At 46.9% G+C, this 23718-nt stretch overlaps 1 protein-coding gene across 5 annotated transcripts; it reads left to right on the forward strand.

The window, feature by feature from the left end:
• The first annotated feature begins 1746 nt into the window (after window positions 1-1746).
• zbtb4 (zinc finger and BTB domain containing 4) lies at window positions 1747-23554 on the forward strand. Of its 5 annotated transcripts, none has more exons than XM_078795950.1 (3): window positions 1747-1791; window positions 10723-10826; window positions 15938-23554. In XM_078795950.1, the coding sequence occupies exons 1-3, from the start codon at window positions 1759-1761 to the stop codon at window positions 21111-21113; spliced, it is 5313 nt and encodes a 1770-aa protein (XP_078652076.1). In that variant the 5' UTR covers window positions 1747-1758; the 3' UTR covers window positions 21114-23554. The 5 variants fall into 5 exon arrangements, with proteins under 5 accessions (XP_078652076.1, XP_078652089.1, XP_057923842.2 ...); XM_058067859.2 differs by lacking the exon at window positions 1747-1791 and adding an exon at window positions 11518-11587 and having other exon boundaries at window positions 10526-10826; XM_078795963.1 differs by lacking the exon at window positions 10723-10826 and having other exon boundaries at window positions 1770-1791.
• Window positions 23555-23718: the final 164 nt, after the last annotated feature.

The raw sequence follows: 23718 nt of genomic DNA on the forward strand, positions 1-23718 counted from the left end.
AATTTGTCCATCGGTGAGTGGTTTATATTTGCAACCAATCCAGGGTACCCCTGCGACTCAATTGAGAATTAGGGTTGTTCCGATCGGCATATGGCAATTAAAAAAAACTCAGTTTGACACAGGCTATGCCAATCAATGCCAGAGTATTTGATCACTGCCTTGTCAAACCTATTGCTGTTTGACTTTTTTTTTTTTTGCATTTTCTTTCCACGCTTTGCCTAGCGGTAACTGGCGGCAGTTATAACTAGAATTATATACCCAGTGTCTCTTCTTTGGACTACAGTGGCATTTTGTTTTCAAAACAAACAAGCAATGCGGTTAGTTTGAAGTAGGTTTTTGTCCTACGGGGATGTAGATATCATGGGGTTCATGGGGTACCTAATAAGTCAAGTGTCAGTGAACAATTCTGCTCTCTTGCCGTCATTATACTATGTATGTTAATGAGCATTAACACAGCTTTATTATGGTGATACTGTCACAAAATACATAGTACATGCTTACTTTGGGCTGTTTAGATCAGAATCAGAAAAGGTTTATTGCCAGGTATGATCAAACACATACTAGGAATTTGTTTTGGTATAGTAGGTGCAGACACATCTATTAAAAAAGAATGAAAAACACAAAATATACAGAATAACAGTATAAATATATGTACACAGTCTGTTTTTTGTTTGTTATTCCGGAAGTGCAGTCTGATTGTTTTTCCTAAAAGTCCAAACTGGGCGTTAATGTAACGCATATAGTGATAGATTTAAACATAATGTAAATTGTATGAAAATATAGGGAAATTTTTTTCTCACATTTGGCCATGTTCAAGTTCTCTTATTTTCTGTCCTGGTTTCAGGCTCTGTGGCGAGCTCCTCTCAAAACTTATTTGTGGCTTTTGTTTTGCTCAGTGGCATTAAGCCATCACCTCTGACCATCTGCCCTCCGTCCCTTTTTTGTTCCCCCCTCTTATCCTTTTTGACTGCTTTTTGTTTGCTTTGTTGTTTGAACGCATTCAACTACTAACGTGAGGATCTTATCTTTTCATGTCGAAAAGCGTTCCCAGCGGAGTCTCAGGAGGCACCCGACGGAGGCGTCTGCTTGCTATTTAAAGAGGCATGCGTGTCTCAAAGTACAGGCTGTCTAGAAACAGGAAGTGGCGTCGAGCGGCGTGTGGCCTCAGCCAACGTGCGGCCACTTCCTCACCCAGCAAAAACAAGCTGCATGCTTATCAGAGAATTATACCGACCTCCTCTCTGCAGCCTGTCCTACCCCCCCCCCCCTTCTCTTCCCTTTACCCTTACCGAATGGCGCACATACTGTAGCGAGCCCACCCTCCCTAAAACCGCCACCATGTCCTATCTCCTCACCCCCCCCCAACCCATCCTCTTGCTGCCAGCACAGCATGCCTGAGTAGCTGCCTGGAGATGAAGGAGCTAATTAATTTGATTTAGGCAGTGGAAAAAGCAGCCGTCCGTCCCCTGTCCCTCCTCCGCTCTATCAGTCACCCCCCACCCCCTCCCCAGATTTTTTCCACCTATCCTTCCCAGTCTCCTTTGGCAATGCTTACAGAAGTGTGCTTCAATGCAGACGGATGTGGTCACACAAACAGGCTCAGTGTGTTCCCGCCTCTGTCATTTGACACCTCACCTGAGGTTTATTAGAGGCCTGCGTCGACTGCGAAGCGCTCTCGTTAAAAAAAAAAAGTGTCTAATGAAAGGCTGTCCGTGTTGTCTGTGCAGATCGGGCGGCCTGGCTGCTGCAACGTGCGGTATGATGACTCCTCGATTGACGGCTAAAAAAAAGGTGAGAATTTGCATTTTTAACCAAAAACCAAGGTGGCCAAAAATAAAAACACTACCAAGAAGGCAGCACTTCGGATGATCAGTGTCAATATTTACATTTCATTTTCTTCATTCATTCATTTTCTACCGTTTATCCTCACGAGGGTCGCAGGGGTGCCGGAGCCTATCCCAGCTGTGTTCAGGCGAGAGGCGGGGTACACCCTGGACTGGTCGCCAGCCAGTCACAGGGCACATATAGACAAACAACCATTCACACTCACATTCATACCTATGGACAATTTGGAGTCGCTAATTAACCTAGCATGTTTTTGGAATGTGGGAGGAAACCGGAGTACCCGGAGAAAACCCACGCATGCACGGGGAGAACATGCAAACTCCACACAGAGATGGCCGAGGGTGGAATTGAACCCTGGTCTCCTAGCTGTGAGGTCTGCGCGCTAACCACTCGATCACCGTGCCGCCATCATTATTATAATTAAAAGTAATGATAATGATGAAATAGGGCGGCACGGTGGTTTAGCGGTTAGCGTGCAGACCTCACAGCTAGGAAACCAGGGTTCAATTCCACCCTCGGCCATCTCTGTGTGAAGTTTGCATGTTCTCGTGCATGCCCGGGTTTTTCCTCCCACATTCCAAAAACATGCTAGGTTAATTGGCGACTCCAAATTGTCCATAGGTATGAATGTGAGTGTGAATGGTTGTTTGTCTATATGTGCCCTGTGATTGGCTGGCCACCAGTCCAGGGTGTACCCCGCCTCACGCCCAAAGACAGCTAGGATAGGCTCCAGCACCCCTGCGACCCTCGTGAGGATAAGCGGTAGAAAATGAATGAATGAATGAATAATGATGAAATATAATTTGAATTGTATAGTATTACATTCATTGTCAAATGAATCAGAGATTATCGAGCGGTGAGGCGATAGGTGTCCACCGCTGTGGACTCACCATTTTTGCAATGTTTACTGCAACATCTGACGGGTACTGACAGTGCACTCACTATATTTTGCTCTTTGTTTGAACGCCCTTATGCACTCAAAAGAATAACGTAAGCGTAAGACCGGAAGTGTGCCGATTGAGACAGCAGTTATTTTCAGTCATCGTCAAGGTTGTTTGTTTTGGATTATGCAAGAGTTCCTGAACCAGTGTAGTGCAGTGGTGACGGAACAGGCTAAGGAAGAAAATGTGACAGTTTTTCTTTTTTTTTCCGATTCTTACAGAATAATGCACAAATCCTCTACCTTTACCATTACTGACATTCTATCATCATATGAGACAGGCATGGACAAAAACAGCATACACGGCTTACTAAATGTACTTTTAAACTAGTCATAATGTTGAGTTCATGAAAAATAGTGGCAACTTTCTAACAGTCACAGTAATCAACAGTGATGCTTTGGAAACCATCCATCTATTTTCCATGGCGCTTATCCTCACGAGGGTCGCGGGTATGCTGGAGCCTATCCCAACTGACATTGGGTGGGGTACACCCCTGGACTGGTCACCAGCCAATCACAGGGCACATATAGACAAACAACCATTCACACTCACATTCATACCTATGGACAATTTGGAGTTGCCAATTAACCTAGCATGTTTTTGGAATGAGGGAGGAAACCCACATTGGAGTTGGTCTCTTCCAACGTGAACCCAATAATTAGGTTGGTCCTCAAAGCAATGCATCGCATGAAGGAGAAAACATTACATGCATGATCGAGTACCAAGTTCTTCACGACTTTGTTTTTGTGTTGACACATTCCCGAAACCACTTTTGCAGTGGCTTCAGCCCAGGACCCTGGTGCACTCCGACTGTGTCAGACATTAGAAATGGCACACAATATACCGAGGCCGCACTCCCACTTTTTTTTTTTTTTACAATAAAACACGTGCAAGTGTGCAAACATTTGTCAACGCTGCAAACGGCGCTGTTGCATTTGACCTCCACATATCCTCACATTTTTGTGGCGCCAGCCGCAGAACAACACACACACACACACACACACACGGCTCCCTCGTCCTTGTAAAGCCGCCGCTTCCTCTTTAAGAAACCACTGACTGACATTTGAGGCCTTCCAAAGTTTCTGGACTTCCCACTTTGATGTGTGTCCAAGTCAGCTGCAGAGCTGTTTAGTCATCCTTTCTCTTGAGTTGAGCGAGGATGTGTACTGACCCTCCAGTGTACTTTGGAGGTAACGTCTGACACATTTTCATTTATGTCGTTTATTCAGAGAGAGAAAAGACAAGCTCATTATTTATTTTGTTTTGTTAAAGGTAGCTAGAAGTCTGGCAAGACAGAAAGTAACCGGAAAACTTGTGCGGGAAGCACAAAGCACATTTAGTCGGCCAGCGTGACGACAATCAAGAATCACAAGGATTTATTAGCATTCTTGTAACAGTGCTAGACAAACACAAACATGGAGTACTCATGAGCATTTGTTAATGACATCAGAAAGGACGTTGGTTTATTGGAATGCAAGGTACCAAATATGAATATAATATACATTAACACAGGGGTCTCAAACTCAATTTACCTGGGGGGCCACTTGAGCTAGGGTCTGGGCAAGGCTGGGCCGCATCAGGTTCCCCCCCCCCCCAAAAAAAAACGCATTTATTAAAAACAGAAAAATATACAAACTTTTTCAGTGCTTTGGTTCCGATTTTCTACAATAAAAGCTCTGATAAAACATTCCACTGTTCTCAAATATCTTTTTTATTTTTCTGCACAAAATGAGATGAAAAATAAACAAATGAAGAATAAAGAAAATCAATCAATCAGTAATAAATAAATATAATAATAATAATAAAACGGCAAATAATAAAAACTTATGAAACCACATATAGTTGGTGGGTAGACAAATTATTTTTTTCAGATTAAAATGAACAAAGCATTATTAGAGCCCTGTAGACATGACAAAACACGACTATAGTCACATTTATACTCTTTTTATTTACAACATATTGCGCAACTGCAGGGTCTTGAGACACATGCTAACTCGCAAACTAGAGCGCTAGCGACCTAAACGGTAGCCTTCAAGTTATTTCCTTTAAACATAAATAGCCAAAAACTTACCACTTCCACACGGATAGGGAGGATAACTATTAACAGTTATTTAACCTTTAGCATGAACATTAATCAAACGTAATAATTTTTTCTGGGTACATGATACCATACAGCATCCATATCAAACTTGCGCGGCCCGCACTAACATTAAACTTTCATATCAAGGCGGAGGCCTCAAACTAGTGTCCTGCGGGCCACATTTGGCCCGCGGGCCGCGTGTTTGAGACCACTGCATTAACACCTCTTAGTGGAAGCCAGTGCAGTCAAAGTGCTAAAATTGAGCCAGTTGTGTTTACACTGTGCTATTTTTATGTTATCTCCTCAGCCTTCATTTACTCTCTCTGTATGCTGGCTTTGGTGGGGGTGGGGTCTTCGCCCTCCAGAATGACCTTGTTGTTTGTACGTGACCTCGTGTCATTATAAATATGGCGCTTTTTATATACCGGAAACGGTAGAGCAGGCGTGTACGGCTTGTGGCATATTTGAAAAATACTACATGTAAACATAACCCACATCAGTACATTACAAAGTTCGGCATCACACTGAAACAAAAATGTAGCAAGGAAAATGTTGACTCTAATGTGTGACACTGACTTTGTTATCTATAATGCAAAGTATAAATGTATTTTAACAGTTTGATATATTGTATCTTGGCCTACGCTTAATTGGCAAAATTCCCTGGCATCCTTTGTTTTTATCTTATGGAAAAGTTAGGTCACTCCTTGTCTAGAGGAGGACATAAATCACAAACTTTTCTCTTTTCCATTGTTGAATCTTCCTGGCATCATCCATGTTGTCAAACCAGCAACTTTAATTTATATGAGGGGGAATCAGATTTTTTTGTTATGGTACAGGTTAGGCATCCCCACATGGTACACATTACAGGTATTGGTATATTCGTTTCCAGTGTATAAGCTACTTTTCCTCATCTTTTTCAAAGTAAATGGGACCGATTATGCTCATTTTCTATGCTTTGTATTGAGGTGTGGACTCCTATAGAGCAGCTACACACGATAACCCGCACAGAAAACTTTCTAGATCTTCCAGATTTTGCACCTCTTTCCGCATTTTTATAGACTTCCTGCTTCTGTTTAATTTACTCCACCCCCGGCCTTCATTTAGGTACGCCACTGTGATTGGTCCCACTCCCAAGTGCTCCCAAGGATTTCCCGATATGTATGTCTGCGTTTATTAAATGCAGGCAATCTGAAGCCCACATAAGGAATTCCGGATCACATCGACATGCAGAGCCATCCGAAACTTCTTCCAGGGGTCGCTTTCAAATGCACAAACCTCATTATGTGACACTTTAAATACAACATCGTAACAACATTTACAGGTCAGAAAAGTGGAAAAAGCAATAGTTGCTCCCCTCGAAGGAACGCAAAGTGTAACTGTCCATAGTCATGCACAAATCAAGTGCAGTCATGACAAGCCAAGGAGAAGCCAGAGCTTTAAAGCTCTCTTCTCTCGTTAAAATCTCTTGTTTAGGAACACTTAACCTTCCCAGGGAATTACATAAATGGACAAAACCAAGTGGATAAGAAGGAGACACGGTGCCGCCATTGTTCAGTAGAGACGGGGAACAATACTACAACCTGGAACTATTAATGCTGCACTTCAGGCAATAATGGTCAACCCGCTAAAATATATTATTAGAATTGCCTTATGATGAATGAGCCAATCAGCAAGAGGTACAGGTAAAAATGAAAGCGCTCAGCCATTGGCTCCTTTCAAACCTGACACTAACATTGTAATGATTTATTTCATTGACAATAATCAACAATGTATAAAACACCAAAGTTTGTCTTTGTGAGGTCGTAGCTATGTGGTGCTAAATGTAAACTGTTGTAAATGTTTTTTAGCTGTATATTTTGAATATTTAGCTCACTTTTCTTATATTTGAGGTAGAAATTAAATGTGTGTTTTAAATAATTCAACATTAAAATAAATGGAGCCACACAGCTTGGAGACCAGGGTTCGATTCCCCCCTCGGGCATCTCTATGTGGAGTTTGCATGTTCTCCCCGTGCATGAGTGGGTTTTCTCCGGGTACTCCGGTTTGCGCCCACATTCCAAAAACATGCTAGGTTAATTGGCGACTCCAAATTGTCCATAGGTATGAATGTGAGTGTGAATGGTTGTTTGTCTATATGTGCCCTGTGATTGGCTGGCGACCAGTTCAGGGTGTACCCCGCCTCTCGCCCTAAGACAGCTAAATATTAAATATAAATCTAAATTAATTTGTTAATTTTCTGCCGCTTTCCCTCACTAGGGTTGCGGGAATATATTGGATTCTATGACTTCGGGGGTATGCTGGAGCCTATCCCAGCTGTCCATATACATGAGAAATCTAGCCAGTTTCTGGTATTAATACACCGCATAGTGTTACAACAGTTAAATATCGACATGCTGCATATTTCCCAAGACAAAGATGGCTTCCAGCGTTTGGCCGTTCAGACGTGTGTCTCGCTTGGTAGCACAGTGTGAAAAGCCGTGATCTCGTTAGGCCAGAGAGCCATGAATAGGGACGGCTGGACAACGGAGGCGCCTCTCAATGCAGAGCTGTCGGTGAGCACGTGCATGGATTTTCCCCACACACACATACACACACATACACACATACTATTGTGTGACTTTTTCAAAATGTCTTGCCGTTTTTTTGCCCAGTCTTTTGGACGAGATGTAACTCTTCGTCACATGAAAACGTGCTGGAGTGACTGGGCAAGTGTGGGGCGGGGGCGTGGGTGGGGGTGGGGGGGAGGAGAAGGAGGAAGAGGGAAAAAAAAAAAGTTTGTCCTCCAACTCCCGAGAGCCGCCAGAGAGGTCACAGGAACAACACCCAATCCTGGAGCGGTTCCCATGGCGACCAGTGTGGCAGTGTACAATGAGGGTGAGGGAGAGAGAGAGTGATGAAAGAGAGCAAGAGGGAAAGGGCAGGCGGCTGGCGTCAGGGTTCAGTTGGTTGGGTGGGGGGGTGGGGGGCATAGTTCGAAAGGACTGTGACAGCACCACAAGGAGCGAGGAGGACAGGTGAAAAATACATTGAAAATATGAATAAATATTAATTTGTGAAAAGTCTAATAGACATTACACATAGCAGGGATCTCCAACTACTGCCACTTCTGGTGCAATGATTAAAAAAAAAAACACTTTAAAAATGTTTTAATAATATTTTGGAAATATTTTATTGTAAACATATAGTTACAAATCTCACAGTTCTTGCATGTTTATGTTGTTTTTGTTTGACTGTCTTTCAGTGAAGGCCGTACGGTGGATGAGTGCTTAGCATGATGGCCACACAGTCTCCATTTAGGCATCTCTGTGTGGAGTTTGCATGTTCTCCCCGTGCATGCGTGGGTTTTCTCCGGGTACTCCGGTTTCCTCCCACATTCCAAAAACATGCTAGGTTAATTGGCGACTCCAAATTGTCCATAGGTATGAATGTGAGTGTGAATGGTTGTTTGTCTATATGTGCCCAGTGATTGGCTGGTGACCAATCCAGTGGTGTACCCCACCCGATGTCAGTTGGGATAGGCTCCAGCATACCCCCTTCGTCCCTAATGAGGATAAGCGGCATAGAAAATGGATGGATGTTGTTTCAGTGGGCAGTGACCCGTCCCCACTATGTTGGACAGTCCTTGAATGCACCATAGCAAGCAAGCACAGATACATTGTGCACCTCATATTTGGTCTGAAATGCTGATAATGAAGTATGTGGGGCTTGATTACATAATTGAGTGTTAATGCACGACCTCAAGTTAATTACTGCCAGCACATGCCTATATGACCACGCAACAGGCGAAGCTTTGTGTTATTTTATTATAGTCCTATCAACTTTTCAGCTTTATTTCTTTACATTTTTCCTTTTTCTATTTTTTCATTCATTTATTAATTCATTTCATTTTCATTCTTTTTCCTCACGAGGGTTGCAGGGGTGCTGGAGCATATCCCAGCTGTCTTTGGGCACCCTGGACTGGTCGCCAGCCAATCACAGGGCACATATAGACAAACAACCATTCACACTCACATTCATACCTATGGACAATTTGGAGTCACCAATTAACCTAGCATGTTTTTGGAATGTGGAATTTGGAATGTGGGAGGAAACCGGAGTACCCGGAGAAAACCCACGCATGCACGGGGAGAACATGCAAACTCCACACAGAGATGGCCGAGGGTGGAATTGAACCCTGGTCTCCTAGCTGTGAGGTCTGCGCGCTAACCACTAGATCACTAGACCCATAGTAGGGTTCCCATACCCGTATACATTACAACTACAGGTACACTTCTGGCGATTTCTCATTGACTACAAGGGAAGCTTAACTTCTCCTTTGAATTTAATTAAAAAAATGGTCAAATATGCATTGTTAAACTTAAAATAGTGGAGATTTAAACTTCATTGAAAGTGTGCTATGTTTGTTTCTTTCGGCATTTTCCTGATAACAGAGCAGATCTTTTTGATCCGCAATGTGATTTTTGGCTTGAGTCCCTTTTATTCCAGATGCCTGTCCTGACGAATACCAATGACGCTTACTAGTGGAGATTCGAACCCGAGGCATCTGCTCCAAAGTCCAGAACACAAAGTGCGCTATAATGTACTTAATTTTTGTGAGTATGTCGAGCATTTATCTGCTGTTGAGTGAGTTTGATCTCACGGATGCTAACTTATGGTAGCTCACACCAAAACAGTAAGACGCTGATTGGATAAATCAACAAAATATCATCACTTCCAGGGAAGCTGAGCTTCACTGGGGTCTATGTGGGTCTATTGAACAGGGCGGTTCTTTAATTTTGACAGACAGCAGCCAAAGGGATTAGCTTATCACCCATGTGATGCAGTCACGCAGACTCGAGGGTTGACACCAATCAGAACGGAAGTCTCTTCCGGAGCGATGGTACCGCCTCTAGCTTTCCTAAGTCATCTAAGAAGGAGAAAAACAAAAGGAGTGGCAAATAGGCGGAAACAAAAGTCAACAAAACAGAACCAACAGAGCGTCACAAGAATATTCTTCCACCGCTCAACATCCTCTCGCGTCTCAGAGGATACCAAATAAATTTGTTCTCAGTGACCCTTGGAGACATTTATTTCAAATACAGGATGGCCTTCTTGGCCTAGTTCATCCCAAAGGTGTTCATCCACACCAAAGTCATCCAAACGTGCCTTTATCGGACTTCCCGAAAAGTTGGACACATACAGTTGTCATTCATTCCTCGAACACTGCAGGGGACACAAAGGTGTCCCACCTTGATTGATCCATTGATTGATTAAGAGGCGTGTCCCAATACTGGGCTTTTTTGAGTGCCTCCATTTTTGGAAACTTGATTCATCTGCCATTTGCCTGCTGCCACTTTGTCCTCTCCGTCCGTCCGTCCGTCTGTCTGTGTGTCTGTGCCCCCTCTCACTCCCCTGGCCGTCCGTCCACCTTGTGAGTTGGCTGGGTTCCTGTTTGTTTTCAGCCATTTTGGGGACTTGCAGCGCTCGTAACAAACTGCTTAAATGGCGTCCTCTTACTCGCTCGCTTGCTCTCCCTCCCTCTCCCTATCACTGGGCTTTGTGTGTATAAAGTAGTGTGTGTGCGTGCATGTGTGTGTGTGTGTGTGTGTATGGTGAGGGTGGGGGGTGGCGGGTTTTGGGGGAATTCACTTGCTGGAAAAGAAAAATTTGGAAAAACACTCCGGAGTGGTGGTGTGAGAGAGGAGGCAAGTTGGGAGTGTGAGAATCATTCCTCCTGCCCTCTGTCTTCACACACTGCTGCCCGGTGTGTGTGTGTGTGCGTGTGCATGTGTGTGTGTTGCTTGTCCCTGCACACACACACTCTCTCTCTCTCTCTCTCTCTCTCTCTCTTTCTCTTGCTTTCTCTCTCTCACTCAGAGATGTACGCATGCAGCGACCGAAGGGGGAGAGAGAGAGAGGGAGAGAGGGAGCTTGGGGGAGAGAACACATCGCAGCAGAGATGCAGCAGGAGGTTTTCCGAGGTACGTTCTCTTCTATGCTTCCCTTCCCTGACACACAGAGTGGCAGAATAAGCAGAAGAGAGGCTGACTTTTGTCCCAACCCCGCCTCGCTTTCCTTTCCTGCTTTCTGTGCGTGAAGAGGAGCTGCTGATTTTGCCATGCCTGTGTCGGGGCGTGAGCGCTGGTGGGTGTGTGTGTCTGTGTGTGTGTGTGTGTGTTTTCATGTGGCGCATGTTTATGGACGCTGATTCAAATGTGTGTGTGTGTGTGTGCGTGTATGTGTGTGTGTGTGTGTGTACGTGCTGGCTCTCTGTTCTGCATGCGTGAGCCAGCAGCAAGGCCTTCGTCGCCCTCATCCTCGCCTCTGTCGCACTTCTTTTTTTTTTCCCCCGACTCACTCGGAGGCGGCGGTGAAACTTTTGGATTCACGCAAGCGTGTGTGTCGTCCGGATTGTCAGGTCAGAACGGGCGTTAAAAACGTGACGGGACACCCTTCCACTTTAAAACACACCTCTGTGCATGGAGTGTTTCTGTGGCTTGTTTTGGTTTGTGGGCCGCCCCGTGTGTGTGTGTGTGTGTGTGTGTGTGTGTGCGTGTATGTGTGTGTCATCCATTTTAGCAGCCTGTTGTTGTGCCGGAGAAGCAGAGGGCATATTGATGTCGCCCAGCCTCTTGTTGCTGCTCTAAGACGCTCTGTTTTTTTCCAAAACAGCCCAGCATCTGCTGCCAACGACTCAGCATTCCTGGTTTCCATGGATGCCAGGCCAACTCCCCCCTTAAATGTATGGAAAGTATCATCCACAATCTGACTGGGATTAGCGTTCATAGGTCAGCTGCGAGCCGTTGTTTGGACTTTTTAAGTCATCCATTTTTGTTTTGGTCGCGCAGGAACTGGCTGTTGGAACTTGCCTTTTAGTGTCCGAGTACCCCTTGTCAGCTTTTGTTTACACTGTTACAGACGCTTCTTTTATTTCCGACATTCTTTCCAATAGTAAAAGCTCGTTGACAGGGACCGTGTCCTTGATTTTGACGGTACGGAAAGCAAAGCGATGATTCAAAAGTTGCGTGAAGTCCTGCCAAAAGTCCTAAACTCGTATGAGGATGTTGTTTGCTGCCGTAGAAGCTGCTCTAAGATGGAATTGGCATTTATTTTACGGAGATGACATGAAAAAGATGATGAAGGTGGAGTTTTTGTTGCTTGTGAGCGTCTTGTCTGATCTGCCCACAGTGACATGTACAAACAACTTGGTACAATAGTATGAATGTGTCTGTATGCATCCCATCCAGCTGATTCCACCTCATGGCCTAGCCTGGAGGGGGTGGGCGGGTAGTGGAAAGTTCAGTGGCGGGACTTGCAACGATGGCTCCTCTCACACACACACACACACACACACACATAAACAGTCTTCGTCACACACCAACCTGCTCCTGCTCTGATTTGGGCCCCTCTGGTCGCCCCTCACGGGGGGAAGAAAGCCCAACCGACACGTTCCCCCACCCCACATGCTCCTCGCCGCTGGCTCGCCAGCTGGAACACCGAGGGCCCCCCCCCCCCCACATTCCTCCCCTTGACCTCTCACACATACGCGCACACACACACGTACATCAAGCGATGATGGCGTACCGCTGCCAGATATCATTAAGTCATTATTCTGCTTGATCACGACCATCATGTCCGCCCTTCTTCTGGAATAACGGAAGATGTTTGTGGCTCATGGGGGACATCACACCCTCACGTCCGTGAAGAAATCATTTGGGAATTGTGTTAAAAGATGCAGTTTTTACTAAATTTGGTACCATATTCTAAAACTAAACACATGCCAGTAATTACTATTAATTAATAGTTACTATTAATTCAGTGATACTGAAATGAAGTCAAGTCAACCGTTACGTTAAACGTTGTTACGTTTGATTATTAGTTTTTCACCTGCACACAAGACAGCTAAAAATGCTCAGGCTGAAACGCTCAAAAGTTTGGTTGTACTTCACCTCAAAAGACGTAGACGCCGGCGCCTGCACCAAGCGCTTGAATGGGATATTTTACCGGTACCATCTCGTAAGTAGAATTGGGGATCGCTCACATATTGCAGTATGGTGCTAAATCTGTACTTTTGAAACAGTGCTGGTTCATAAACAGTGCTCAAACCAGTACTTAAAAAAAGGAAAATGAATTTTTACTGAATTTTGTGACATGCAAGGGGAACGGAATAGTAATTTAAATACTTCAATAATATACTAAATACATTTATTTATTTTATATAAGCATAGTGTTGTGTTTTATGTTGGCATAGAGAAATGTGTGTACAGTCACGAGGCAGGATATATACATGATACATGATATTGGGTTCACATGGACGATACAATATTTTAACCTAACTTTTTTAGAAAACCACAATAACAAAATGTAGGACTGGACAAACAAGAGTTTTTATTTAACTGAGTCAGAAAACAATTCAGGTACATTTTCCCCGTATGACCTAATTATGCTGCTTTTAACTGTTCAACTTTTTTCTTACATATTGACACAAAAACTTGAAATGATGAAAGTAAAAACAATGACGGCAGCTACTACTGATCATTTATGCTGTGTGTGTAGTTTTAGTGATGCTTTTTGTGTTTTGTATCCACAGTACATAGTTATTAATGAAGTAAGACACCTACTTAACCCTTTATTTTCCATTACATCATCACTGATACAACTGACTTTCCATTTCTGTAAGTTGAAGCTAACTCACTTCCACCGGTGATGTAAAGTAGGCGACTGAAACAAGTGCAAATAGTACAGCTCTGATTACGGGTGCAGACTTGAACATTTACGTGCTTTCGATCTGACAAATCAAATGTAGACTTACTAGAGCCTCTGCACGGACATGAACGCAGCGGCAGCTGTTTAACTCGCTGATGCCGGGAACACCGAGCTAGGTAGGATTGCAAGGTTGTGAAGCTCCAATCCTGCCTTGTTTACTGCCACTTCCATGTTATCAATCACAGTAGTGATGTCACAGTTCACAGTCTGATTGGTTCAGGCTGCCTTGTTCTTGTGATGCAAGAAATATTGTTACGTTTAATCTTGTGACACCCCGATAGTTAAGTGTTAAACTCGACAATAAAACTTTAAAAAGAGCGTCCAGCTCTGTTATGATAGAGTTTTGTAATTCATCCCTACTTGTAAGTAACTTCATATTGCACTGTAAAACACTAAGTAGCAGACATCTAACATTGCCAGAATTGCGTATCAATTCAAAATTCTGCTCAAATTGTGCGGATTGCATGTACTTTAAATAGCAGAATAAATTCATTCATTCATTTTCTACCGCTTTTTCCTCACGAGGGTCGCGGGGGTGCTGGAGCCTATCCCAGCTGTCTTCGGGCGAGAGGCGGGGTACACCCTGGACTGGTCGCCAGCCAATCACAGGGCACATATAGACAAACAACCATTCACACTCACATTCATACCTATGGACAATTTGAAGTCGCCAATTAACCTAGCATGTTTTTGGAATGTGGGAGGAAACCGGAGTAAGCGGAATATAATTTATTTTTTTTTTTCATCCAAGCATGCCATTATGGACCTGGCTTTGTGTGCTGAGAGCAGAAGGGCTTTGTAGTAAGCATTCAGTGTCTTGCTAAGATGAAGAATTCAAATGAAAACCTTTCGTCCAACCTGATTTGATTTATCGACTAATGCCTAAAGACGCATAGAGGTGTCATTATTTTATTATTATTATTGATCCAAAAATATCTTTGCTTAGTCATGTGGAGATACAAAGAGATGCACGCAAACAGGCCAAATTAATGGCAGTGTGTTTCTGCTCACCATGTCGCCGGACTGAACACGTGTTTGAAACCGCCTCCGTCACGTAGCCTCTGCCTGTGCATATATATCGCTCGTGTGTGCGTCACCGGGAGATGAAAAACTGTAAGGGAGGGGGTTTAATGGGGGGGGCACAGGGGCACTTGTAGCGCATTTTTCTGTCTATGGCGCAGGCATCAGATGAGATGGTGACATTTTTAGCACAAGTGTTCGTCTCTCAGCGTGTCCGCCCACCTGTAGCTGTTGCCATGAGGGATTTCCTGGATGGGTGTTTAGCCTTCGGCAAAATGTGCGCCACAACGGAGGCCTGTGCAGGTCAGCCGCAGCTAAACATGCCGATTAGGGATGACCCCCCCCCCCCCTCCCCCGTTGTCATGCTAATTAAGAGTGTGCGTCACTTCCTGTCATCTACTTTGTTGACGTATGTTGTTCAGCCTGTGGGCATGTGTGCACGGAGTGTTTTGTGCGTTGCCGTGCCTCGGCTCTCCATGTTGTTGTGCGTGTTTGCCGGGCTCCTGTCTGTCTGATGTGTCGACTGTTCCTGTTTCACATCCACCCCCCCACCCCCTCCTCCTCTCGCTGTCTCACTCTTTCTTTCTCTTGCCCTTTTTCTATCACCCTTTCACTCTCTCTCTCTCTCTCTCTCCTTCCTCTTCCCTCTGCAATAACAGTGCTGACCTAGTTTCTGCTTGTTCAGTGCTGCCTGTGGAATTTTACAGCGGCCTGCCTTCCTGGCTGCTTCGCCGGCTTGAAAAACGCAGGCAGCAAAGCATGACTGAGGATTTCTGTCGGCTCACGTCATTTAAGTTCTTATGCCGTCTTCTTTTCACCAATCAGCAGAGCCCTCACTAATTGACCCCTTCTTGAATAAGTAATGGCATAATGTCGCCTGTCGAGTCGTAGGCCCAGTCATTTTACATATGGAGAAGTGGCAGTGTGGACAATAAAATGGAGAAAAATGCAAATAGCCGGTTGTTGGTTCTGAAGGCTCCCACCCGTGTTCTATCGGATGCAACGAAACAAAAATTTGCTGCGCAATTGCATGAAATCTCCTCTCCTTATCTTCCCTGCATAAATACATGCGTCAGTCCCTTCCAGGAAAGAGATTTTATTAGCAGTTAATCTCAATCCGTATGGGAATCTTCCATGGAATATCTCTAAAGGCTTGATTGTAGTACGGTAAATGAACCCCACCTCTCACCCCCCCCCCCTTCTGACTTGTCATTCCTGATCCACCGCTACTGTTGCAGCTCAAGTGTCATGTATTTGCTTTATTTTGAGTGAAATGCATGATGATACAGTTGCTTCTCCATTTCAGATTTCGGGAGCTGGTCATGGTGTCCGGGGAGAAGGTGCGGGACCCCATCCACGCGGGCCTTATTCAGTCTCGTCTGAGTGAAAAACACCTGGCTGTTGGGTTAGCGCCCCTCTGTGTCATCACACACTGCCAAGCCGAGGACGCCGCTACCCAGCACTTGTCTTCCCCTCCGCTGACTCTCGTCACTGCAGACCCCCCTCACACTCCTGACTCAAAGCAGGCCAAACCAGACGCTCAGCCTGAGGAAGAGGAGCAGCAGGAGGAAGCTGAGCGGCTGGCGATGAAGGGGAAAAGGCATGGTGGCCGAGGAGACGCAATGATGGAGGATAGACTAGATAATATGGCCAATGGACCTAAAAATGCAAAAATCACGCTAAGCTTCCCACTTAGCGCTGGCCCCCTCCCGGCCTCGCTGACGTCACCCAGCTACTGTCGTAATGCATCATCATCCTCTTCCCCACACAGACGGCGGCCTTCCTCTAAGAGCTCAGATGAGGGGTCACTATGGAAACTGGACTCCACCATGGACGTAAAGCACAGACCTTTTAAGCCCTCGAGGCACGACAGCTCTCCGTCCTCCTCACCCTCCTCCTCTTCCTCTCCCATGACAGTACATGCACTTATCAGGAAGGATATAAAATCCCCGCCTCCCCTCAAGTGCTCCAAACTCTCTCCAGAGACCCAGCTTCACAAGTCAGTGCCGGGGTCCTGCAGCTCCTCTGTAGCGGGCTCCTATGATGGAGACAGATGGGACGAGCACCACAAGACGGCCAACGGTACAGCCTCGCCCTCGCAAACGGCCCAGATCCTTTTCAGTCTGGGTGCCTCGGCCTATCACAGAGGAGGCGGGGAAAGCGACAGGAAGGAGAAAACAGGGAGACCAGCTGGAAAGCTGGGAAGCCCTCACGGACCAAGCCCACACCCACCCACGCTGCACCTCCCGCCCCCGCTGCCTCCACCGCCTCCTCCTCCCTCGGAGGGTCTCACCGCACCCCCGCACTCATCCTGCTACTCCCCCACCGACACCCTCAAGCCCGAGCTGATTTGCGGGGTGTGCCATCGGCTCTTCAGCTCAGCCTCCTCGCTCACTGTCCACATGCGGTTGCATCGTGGAAGCCGCGCCCTCAGCTGCCGTTTCTGTGGCAAGGTCTTCATTCACAGCAAGAGACTGCATTCCCACGAGGCCTCCTGCAGGGTGTCGGGCCTGCCCTCTCGACTGGGCCCGCCTGTCGCCGTGCAGCCAAAGGAGGAGCCGTTGGAGGAGGGCGAAGTGAGACTCGAGGAAGAAACAGACGCCAGCAAGGTGAGGCCTGAGAAAAAAGCCCACAGCCTGCTGGCTCGAATCCAAGGTGATGATGCGGCAGCCACAGAGCTTCTGGCCGCCGATGAAAGCCATTTTGTCAAGGTGGTGGACGGCAATGTCATCTACTTCTGCTCAGTTTGCGAGCGCTCCTACATGACACTGTCCAGCCTCAAGCGACACTCCAACGTGCACTCGTGGCGCCGCAGGTACCCGTGCCATTACTGCGACAAGGTCTTCGCTCTCGCCGAGTACCGCACCAAGCACGAGGTGTGGCACACCGGAGAGCGGCGCTACCAGTGCATTTTCTGCTGGGATGCCTTCGCTACCTACTACAATCTGAAAACGCACCAAAAGACCATTCACGGCATCAATCCCAGCCTCATCTCCAGTGAAAAGACCGCCAATGGTGGATACAAGCAGAAGGCTAACGCCCTCAAGCTCTACCGGCTCCTCCCCATGCGCTCACAGAAGAGACCCTATAAGACTTACAGTGACACTTTGCATAACAGCCTGCTTATGACACCGGCTGAAACCCCTTCCCTGTCCCTGCCCAGCCTGGGCTGCGCTCCGGAGTCTGGAGACCTACAAGGCTTCATCAGCGGGACCCATCCTCAGAGCGTCAAGCCTGACCCAGATGGTTTCCAAATTGACTTCCCTGTCTCTATGGCTGCTGAAAACAAGGATCTTTCCACACTGCCACCCTTCCCCCAAGCAGACACACCCCAGCTTAAAAAACACAACAGCGAGGCTCAAGACTCAGAGCAAGTCAAAGGCAGCTCCAAAACGTCTAGCAGCAGCAAAACCAAAAGTCACAAAGCGGCGAGAGGAACAGACTCAACAAGTATGCCGTCTGTGATCACGTATTGCCACACCAAACCCTCCGTCATAGTTCATGGAACAGCCGTGTCATCCTCCGTCATCATGCACAGCAACCAAGTCTCTCCTGGAACTGAAAAGGATGAGTTCCCGGAAAGCAGCGTGAATCCACCCTCGCACAAGTGCACCGCGAAGTCAGTCAAGAGGCAGCGAGACAGTACAGACGGCCATCGAAAGAGGTCCAGAGAAAGCTCAGATCCGGCGAAACGTAGACAGGATGTGGACACAGAAAAGTCATCTTTCAAGTCCCGAAAGTCCCACAGCAAGAGTGACAACTCAAAGCAGCCCTCGCCATCGACGGGGTCACAGGTCAGAGAGACGGGCCCACTCTGCCAGATCACCGTACGTATTGGCGAGGAGGCCATAGTGAAGCGCAGCATCTCGGAGACAGACCTGAGGAGAGACAAAAGCCACTCTCCCCCCAAAAACAAGCGAGGTGAGATGACCTCAGTGCATCACAAACACCACATCCACCGCAGGGCCAGCCAGGGGGAGGAGGAGGACGACTCAGGAGGAGATTCCAAGGAGGAGGCTGTGGAGAACATTGTCAAGTCCCAGGAGGATGTGAGGGAGTACAACTTCCGGCAAAAAGTTCGTGAACAGGAGAGCGACCACGACATGGAGGACAACTTGTGGCGGCCTTACTACTCCTACAAGCCCAAGAAAAAAACCCAGGCGCACTTGCAGAGGTTCAAGACCTGGCAGAGGAAGCTGAAGTTTAAGCGTGCTCTGCGGCTGAAGAGCAGAGCAGAGAGGCTGAAAAGGCGCGGGAGTACAGAAACAGAGAAGTCACAAGACGAGGAAGAGGGCATAAAGCCGCCACAGGTTGACACGTCAAAGAGTGAAAGCAAAGAAGAACAAGTAAAGGAGGAGGCCATTCCTGAGCTTTCCACTCCTTCTCTATCCTCCCCAAAACCTCCACTTGCTTCCTCTGTGACTCCACCAGGACCTAAAAGGCGGCCGTGGACCAATGGGAATGCAGCAGAGTGCACTACTTGTGGCTGCTGGTTCTCCAGCTCCGGCAAGCGAGACCAACACGAGCTGAGTCATCTTCTGGAGTTTGTGTGCCTCTTCTGCCGAGCCACTTTCCCCTCCAGAGACAAGCTGGAAGACCACCAGAGAAGCCAACATCCCAAGCCCCCAGATTTCTCCTCTGCCCTCCATAAGGCGGCGATGGACGAACAACAGGAATGGGTTAAACCTGTGGCAGACTGTAGTGAAGAAAAGGTGGACCAAGTCGGCTTAGGTGCAAGTAGTTCCAGTCCCGCTCGTCTGAGCAGGCGGGCCTTATCACGGCACACCTGTTCACAGTGTCACAAAGTGTGCAAGACATCCTCTGCACTGGCTCGCCACATCCGCCGCCACGAGTTGAGCAGTTCTCCAGAAAGGGAAAAAGAAGACAATGTTCCAGAGCTGAAAACAACGTCTGTAAGCAGAGATCCGGTTCGTGAAAAAGGCCAAGTCGTCTCAGTTATCAGCTATTCTACAGCAGACCTCCCCAATAACGGTGACTCGTCAGAATCCCCGCAGCATGCCAACCATCACAGTGAACCAATGCCCCAACATCAGACAGCGGAATCTACTGACAAGTCTGCACTGACCCAGTTTACACCCGCGGAACCCGAGAGAAAGCCCAGCCCAAAGATTGCACCCCCACCAGAGAGCCCGGTGAACTTGGCGCCCACTAAAAGCCAGCTCCCCTCCCCCGCGACGCCCCCTACTCTGCAGAGTGTGCTGGTCATGAACAGGCCTGAATGTCTGGACTATCGTACACCTAGCAAAAAGAATCTAGACAGAACGGCGAGCCCTGCTCATCACGCTACGGTGCCCGCCAGCACCTCCGCTCACGTGCCCGTGACATCACAGACCAGAATAACCACTGTTGCTCCCCCTGTTTCCATGACAACTGTGAACAGCTCGGATGGTGGATTCATGAAACGGGATGGGGTCATTATGGACAGAGAGAGGCAGGCCGGGGGTGCTGTGTTTGTGCATGCTGATTACAAGGAACCCGCACTGGTCCAAGATCTCAGAGTCCAGTCCCCGTCCCGCAGTCCGTCGCCCAATGAAGCACAAGACCTCACAATGTCCTCCATACTGGCTCGAGAGAAGGAGCTAGAGAGACAGCGAGAACGAAAAAGGGAACTAGAGAAACAGAGAGAAAGGGGGCGGGACAAAAACATCGAGAGGGCCCAACACATGAATAGCCTTGTACAGACCTCCGAGGACCAAACGGCGCTGTTAGTCCCCAAAGAGGAGCCCTTGAGTCCTGTGCCGTCGCCCCAACACATCCCATCTCTGACCACTACGAATGGACCCCCGTCACACAGACACACTCCAAAGTCTGCCGCAGCAACCGGACTCTCAGCTCTGGCGGCCAACCAGCAGTCCACTTCACAAGGACTGGAACGCCTCATGCTACCCATCGGGGCTCCCAGTGCCGGGGACCGCCCTTCTGCTCACGCACTACTCCTCCCCCGGGCACAGAAACCACCTGAGCCCGAGCGCCAGGACACTTCCAGAGATGCCCAGCAAGTGGATCCCCCGCCAGTGTGCTACCCCGTTCAGGATTATCCCCTGCCTCTCATAGTGCCAGACAGCTATCACCTGGCCAAGAAGCAGGAAGACAACCTCCTCATGCCCTCCTACCCTGCTGGAGCTCTTCCTTTCAGTCCTCTGGGAAAGGTGATGGTGCCCAATGGTGCTGACTTGGCCAAGGTTCCATTCTATCCGGACCCATACCAGCTCCTCTATGGGTCCCAGCTTCTGGCCTACCCGTACAACATGACAGCTCTTCCTGTGGCTCTCAACATGATGGCGCCCGGCGCGGACAAGGTGGAGCCGCTGCCCTTCCTCCCGGCCATCTTTAACTACGCAGCTGGTGCGGGACCCTACATGAGCGCCGCGCCTCACCCGCTGGTGGCTAACCCCAGCCTCTACGGTGGCGGCGGCAGCAGCGGCAAAAAGCAGCGAGACGGCGGCAGCAACAAACCATAACAGCACCATAAGGATTCTGGACACGCCCGTATGGGCTAGGAGCAAGCGGGGGTGCATGAGCACGTTATAGACCAGTGGTAGACACCCAATAAGAGTAGATGTGACAATGATGGGGAGGAGCTAAAAGCGCCAAGGGGAGGTCAGTGTTTGTATCATCACTAACCCTCCCTCCTTCCGTCTTTGTTGTTTTGCCGTAACGTGTTGTAGATCTAGAACTTGATGAGTCATCCTCTCCAACCTGCTCTATTATCTTAAATATAAGAATAAGAACTGCTTACAGGGTGTGTTTTTCTGTGGGGGAAAAAAACAAGCTTCTCTGTATAATCAAACCCACAACCAGGAGAAATGCTTTTTTTTTGGGTGGGGGGGCGGGATGCGTTGTCGCTCATCACAGCAACTCCAAACGTGTTAGATATTTGAACATGACCACATCTGCAGAGAGCAAAGCTTGTACTGCATATGGAGGAAAGTTATATATATGTGTGTGTGTGTGTGTGTGTGCACTATGACTAATATGATATGTGCATGAGTGGCTTGGATGATTCTGCGTGAGATGCACACAGCATCCCTACTTTAGTCGAAATAGCTCCTGTAGACTATGGAAAGGAATATGTGGTCAATAAGAAGCTTAGATGCAACAGCGACAGGTCAATGTCTCGACACACCGTCATCACTTGGTGGCCGATGACACTGTAGGATCTGTACAGCATTCACCATAGTTTATACCTTATGTGCACACGAATAGACAAGTAGTGGTCACTTAAAGGGGGCACTTGTAGCTGCTTTGGATATGTAGCTGGTCACTGGGTAAAGAATTGCCGGCTGTTAACTTTTGCACTTCCCTTCATCTCATTTCCTTTACGTAAGAGAGGAAATAAAGAGTTAACTTGGATCATTTTTTTTTCCCCCTCTTGTGGAGTGGAAGTGGAAATTGGCTCCATTTCCTCAAGCAGGGCGAGGAAAGTGACAGCAAGGAAGGAATTTAAATGTAAAAAAAAAAAAAAATCAAATGGATTCAGGGTATTGAGTTACAGTATTTCTGGATAAAGAAAAGGAAGCAGGAAAGACTTTTGAGTTGACAATGAGCAGCCAAAGTGACGGCCGGACACCCCCCCAGACGCCCCCCTGGGGGGGGCTATGTTGCTTATGTTATGTGTTATCTCTTGTATGTTCAACCACATTGTTGTGAAGGCGGCTTCAAGGGGGCCTGAACCTAAAAATATGAATGTAAATTTTAGTCACGCGGTTAATGAAGTACAGCTGCATTAATGCTAGACTTGGTTTCATTTCTTTTTTTGTTTGTTTGTTTTTTTTTCATTCCAATAACCTATTACAGAACAGTATAACGTCTGGTATGCATATATCCAGTAGTCCTAGCAACATGTCAAGTAAACTTGGGTTCTGTATCCACAAAAGCATGAGCGACACTTGCTTCCTAACTGTTTGTATGCTCAAGCAAATCTGGCACCACGCGCACAGCTTTTCCTTTCCGTTCCGTGTCAATCTTCCGTATTTCTGTTTAGATCGCCACCGTAGGCCCAACAGTCACTTTCAAGCGCTATCGAGGCACGTTTTGGTTCCAAGCGAGGGTGTGAAAACACAGCGTGACCGACTGCAGGGGTGCACGAGCATTACCCCCTGGGTGCAGTTACAAGCGTTTGCGTGTCTTTTTCGGGAGGACAGGGGTGAGCGATGAAGCGAGTGACAAAAAACCAAAAGCATCGTGTCCCTCGGCTCTCACAAAACGGGCCATCTGTCTTTTTTTTTTTTTTTTTTGTAAGGTTGTGTCTAAAGATTTAAAAAAAAAAAGAAAGAAAAAGCCTTGTGGTCTCCAACGCAATATTTTAATCCATTCCTGTAGATGGACATACATGTGTTTCTGGACCATCGCGGTTGTCATACAGACCAAAAGCATGCCATTTGACTCGTATTGTCGTGACTGGACTGGAAAACAATCTGTCTACTGTAAGTTTTAGTTCTAATGAATGTGCCTCTGCTTTGATATTTAAATCCTTATCTAAAGTTACTATTGAGATGTGGATCTGCCAGATTTCAGCTGTCAAGGTGCCTTGTCACGGGCATAAGAAATTAGATTTGTAAAATGAAGGTTGTTCTTCAGATATGATTTGGAGATAGATCTCATGGCTTTGTTCGCTATGAAGCTGTTCATAGATGTAGGGGTGTGGCTAAACTGTTTTGGTATTGTGTATCATGTCTAGGAAAATACTGTGCCATAGAGAGCCCACAAAATATCTTCGTGTTATTTTTCAAAAAAAAAAAAAAGATGTTTTTATGTTGCCTGAGGACTTTGTCTTTAGATTTGATACAAAGGCTTGTCGCCTCAGCTCTCCCAAAGTCTGTAGTCTCCTTTTCCAATTCTCTCCCTGTTTCTGTCTCTTTGCTGCAATCAAACAAAATAAAGTATTAACCTGATGACCCAATGACAATCACATTTTTCGGATTAAAAAAAAAACATTTCTCATTGTATTGGATAAAAGGTGAAGTGGAATTTGTCATTAATTGATTCTGAAAATGGGTGGCACGGCGGCCTAGTGGTTAGCGCACAGACCTCACAGCTAGGAGACCAGGGTTCAATTCCACCCTC

Source organism: Doryrhamphus excisus, linkage group LG2, assembly GCF_037039965.1.
Source record: "Doryrhamphus excisus strain RoL-2023G ecotype Guam linkage group LG2, RoL_Dexc_Guam_v1.1, whole genome shotgun sequence".
Classification (NCBI taxonomy): domain Eukaryota; kingdom Metazoa; phylum Chordata; class Actinopteri; order Syngnathiformes; family Syngnathidae; genus Doryrhamphus; species Doryrhamphus excisus.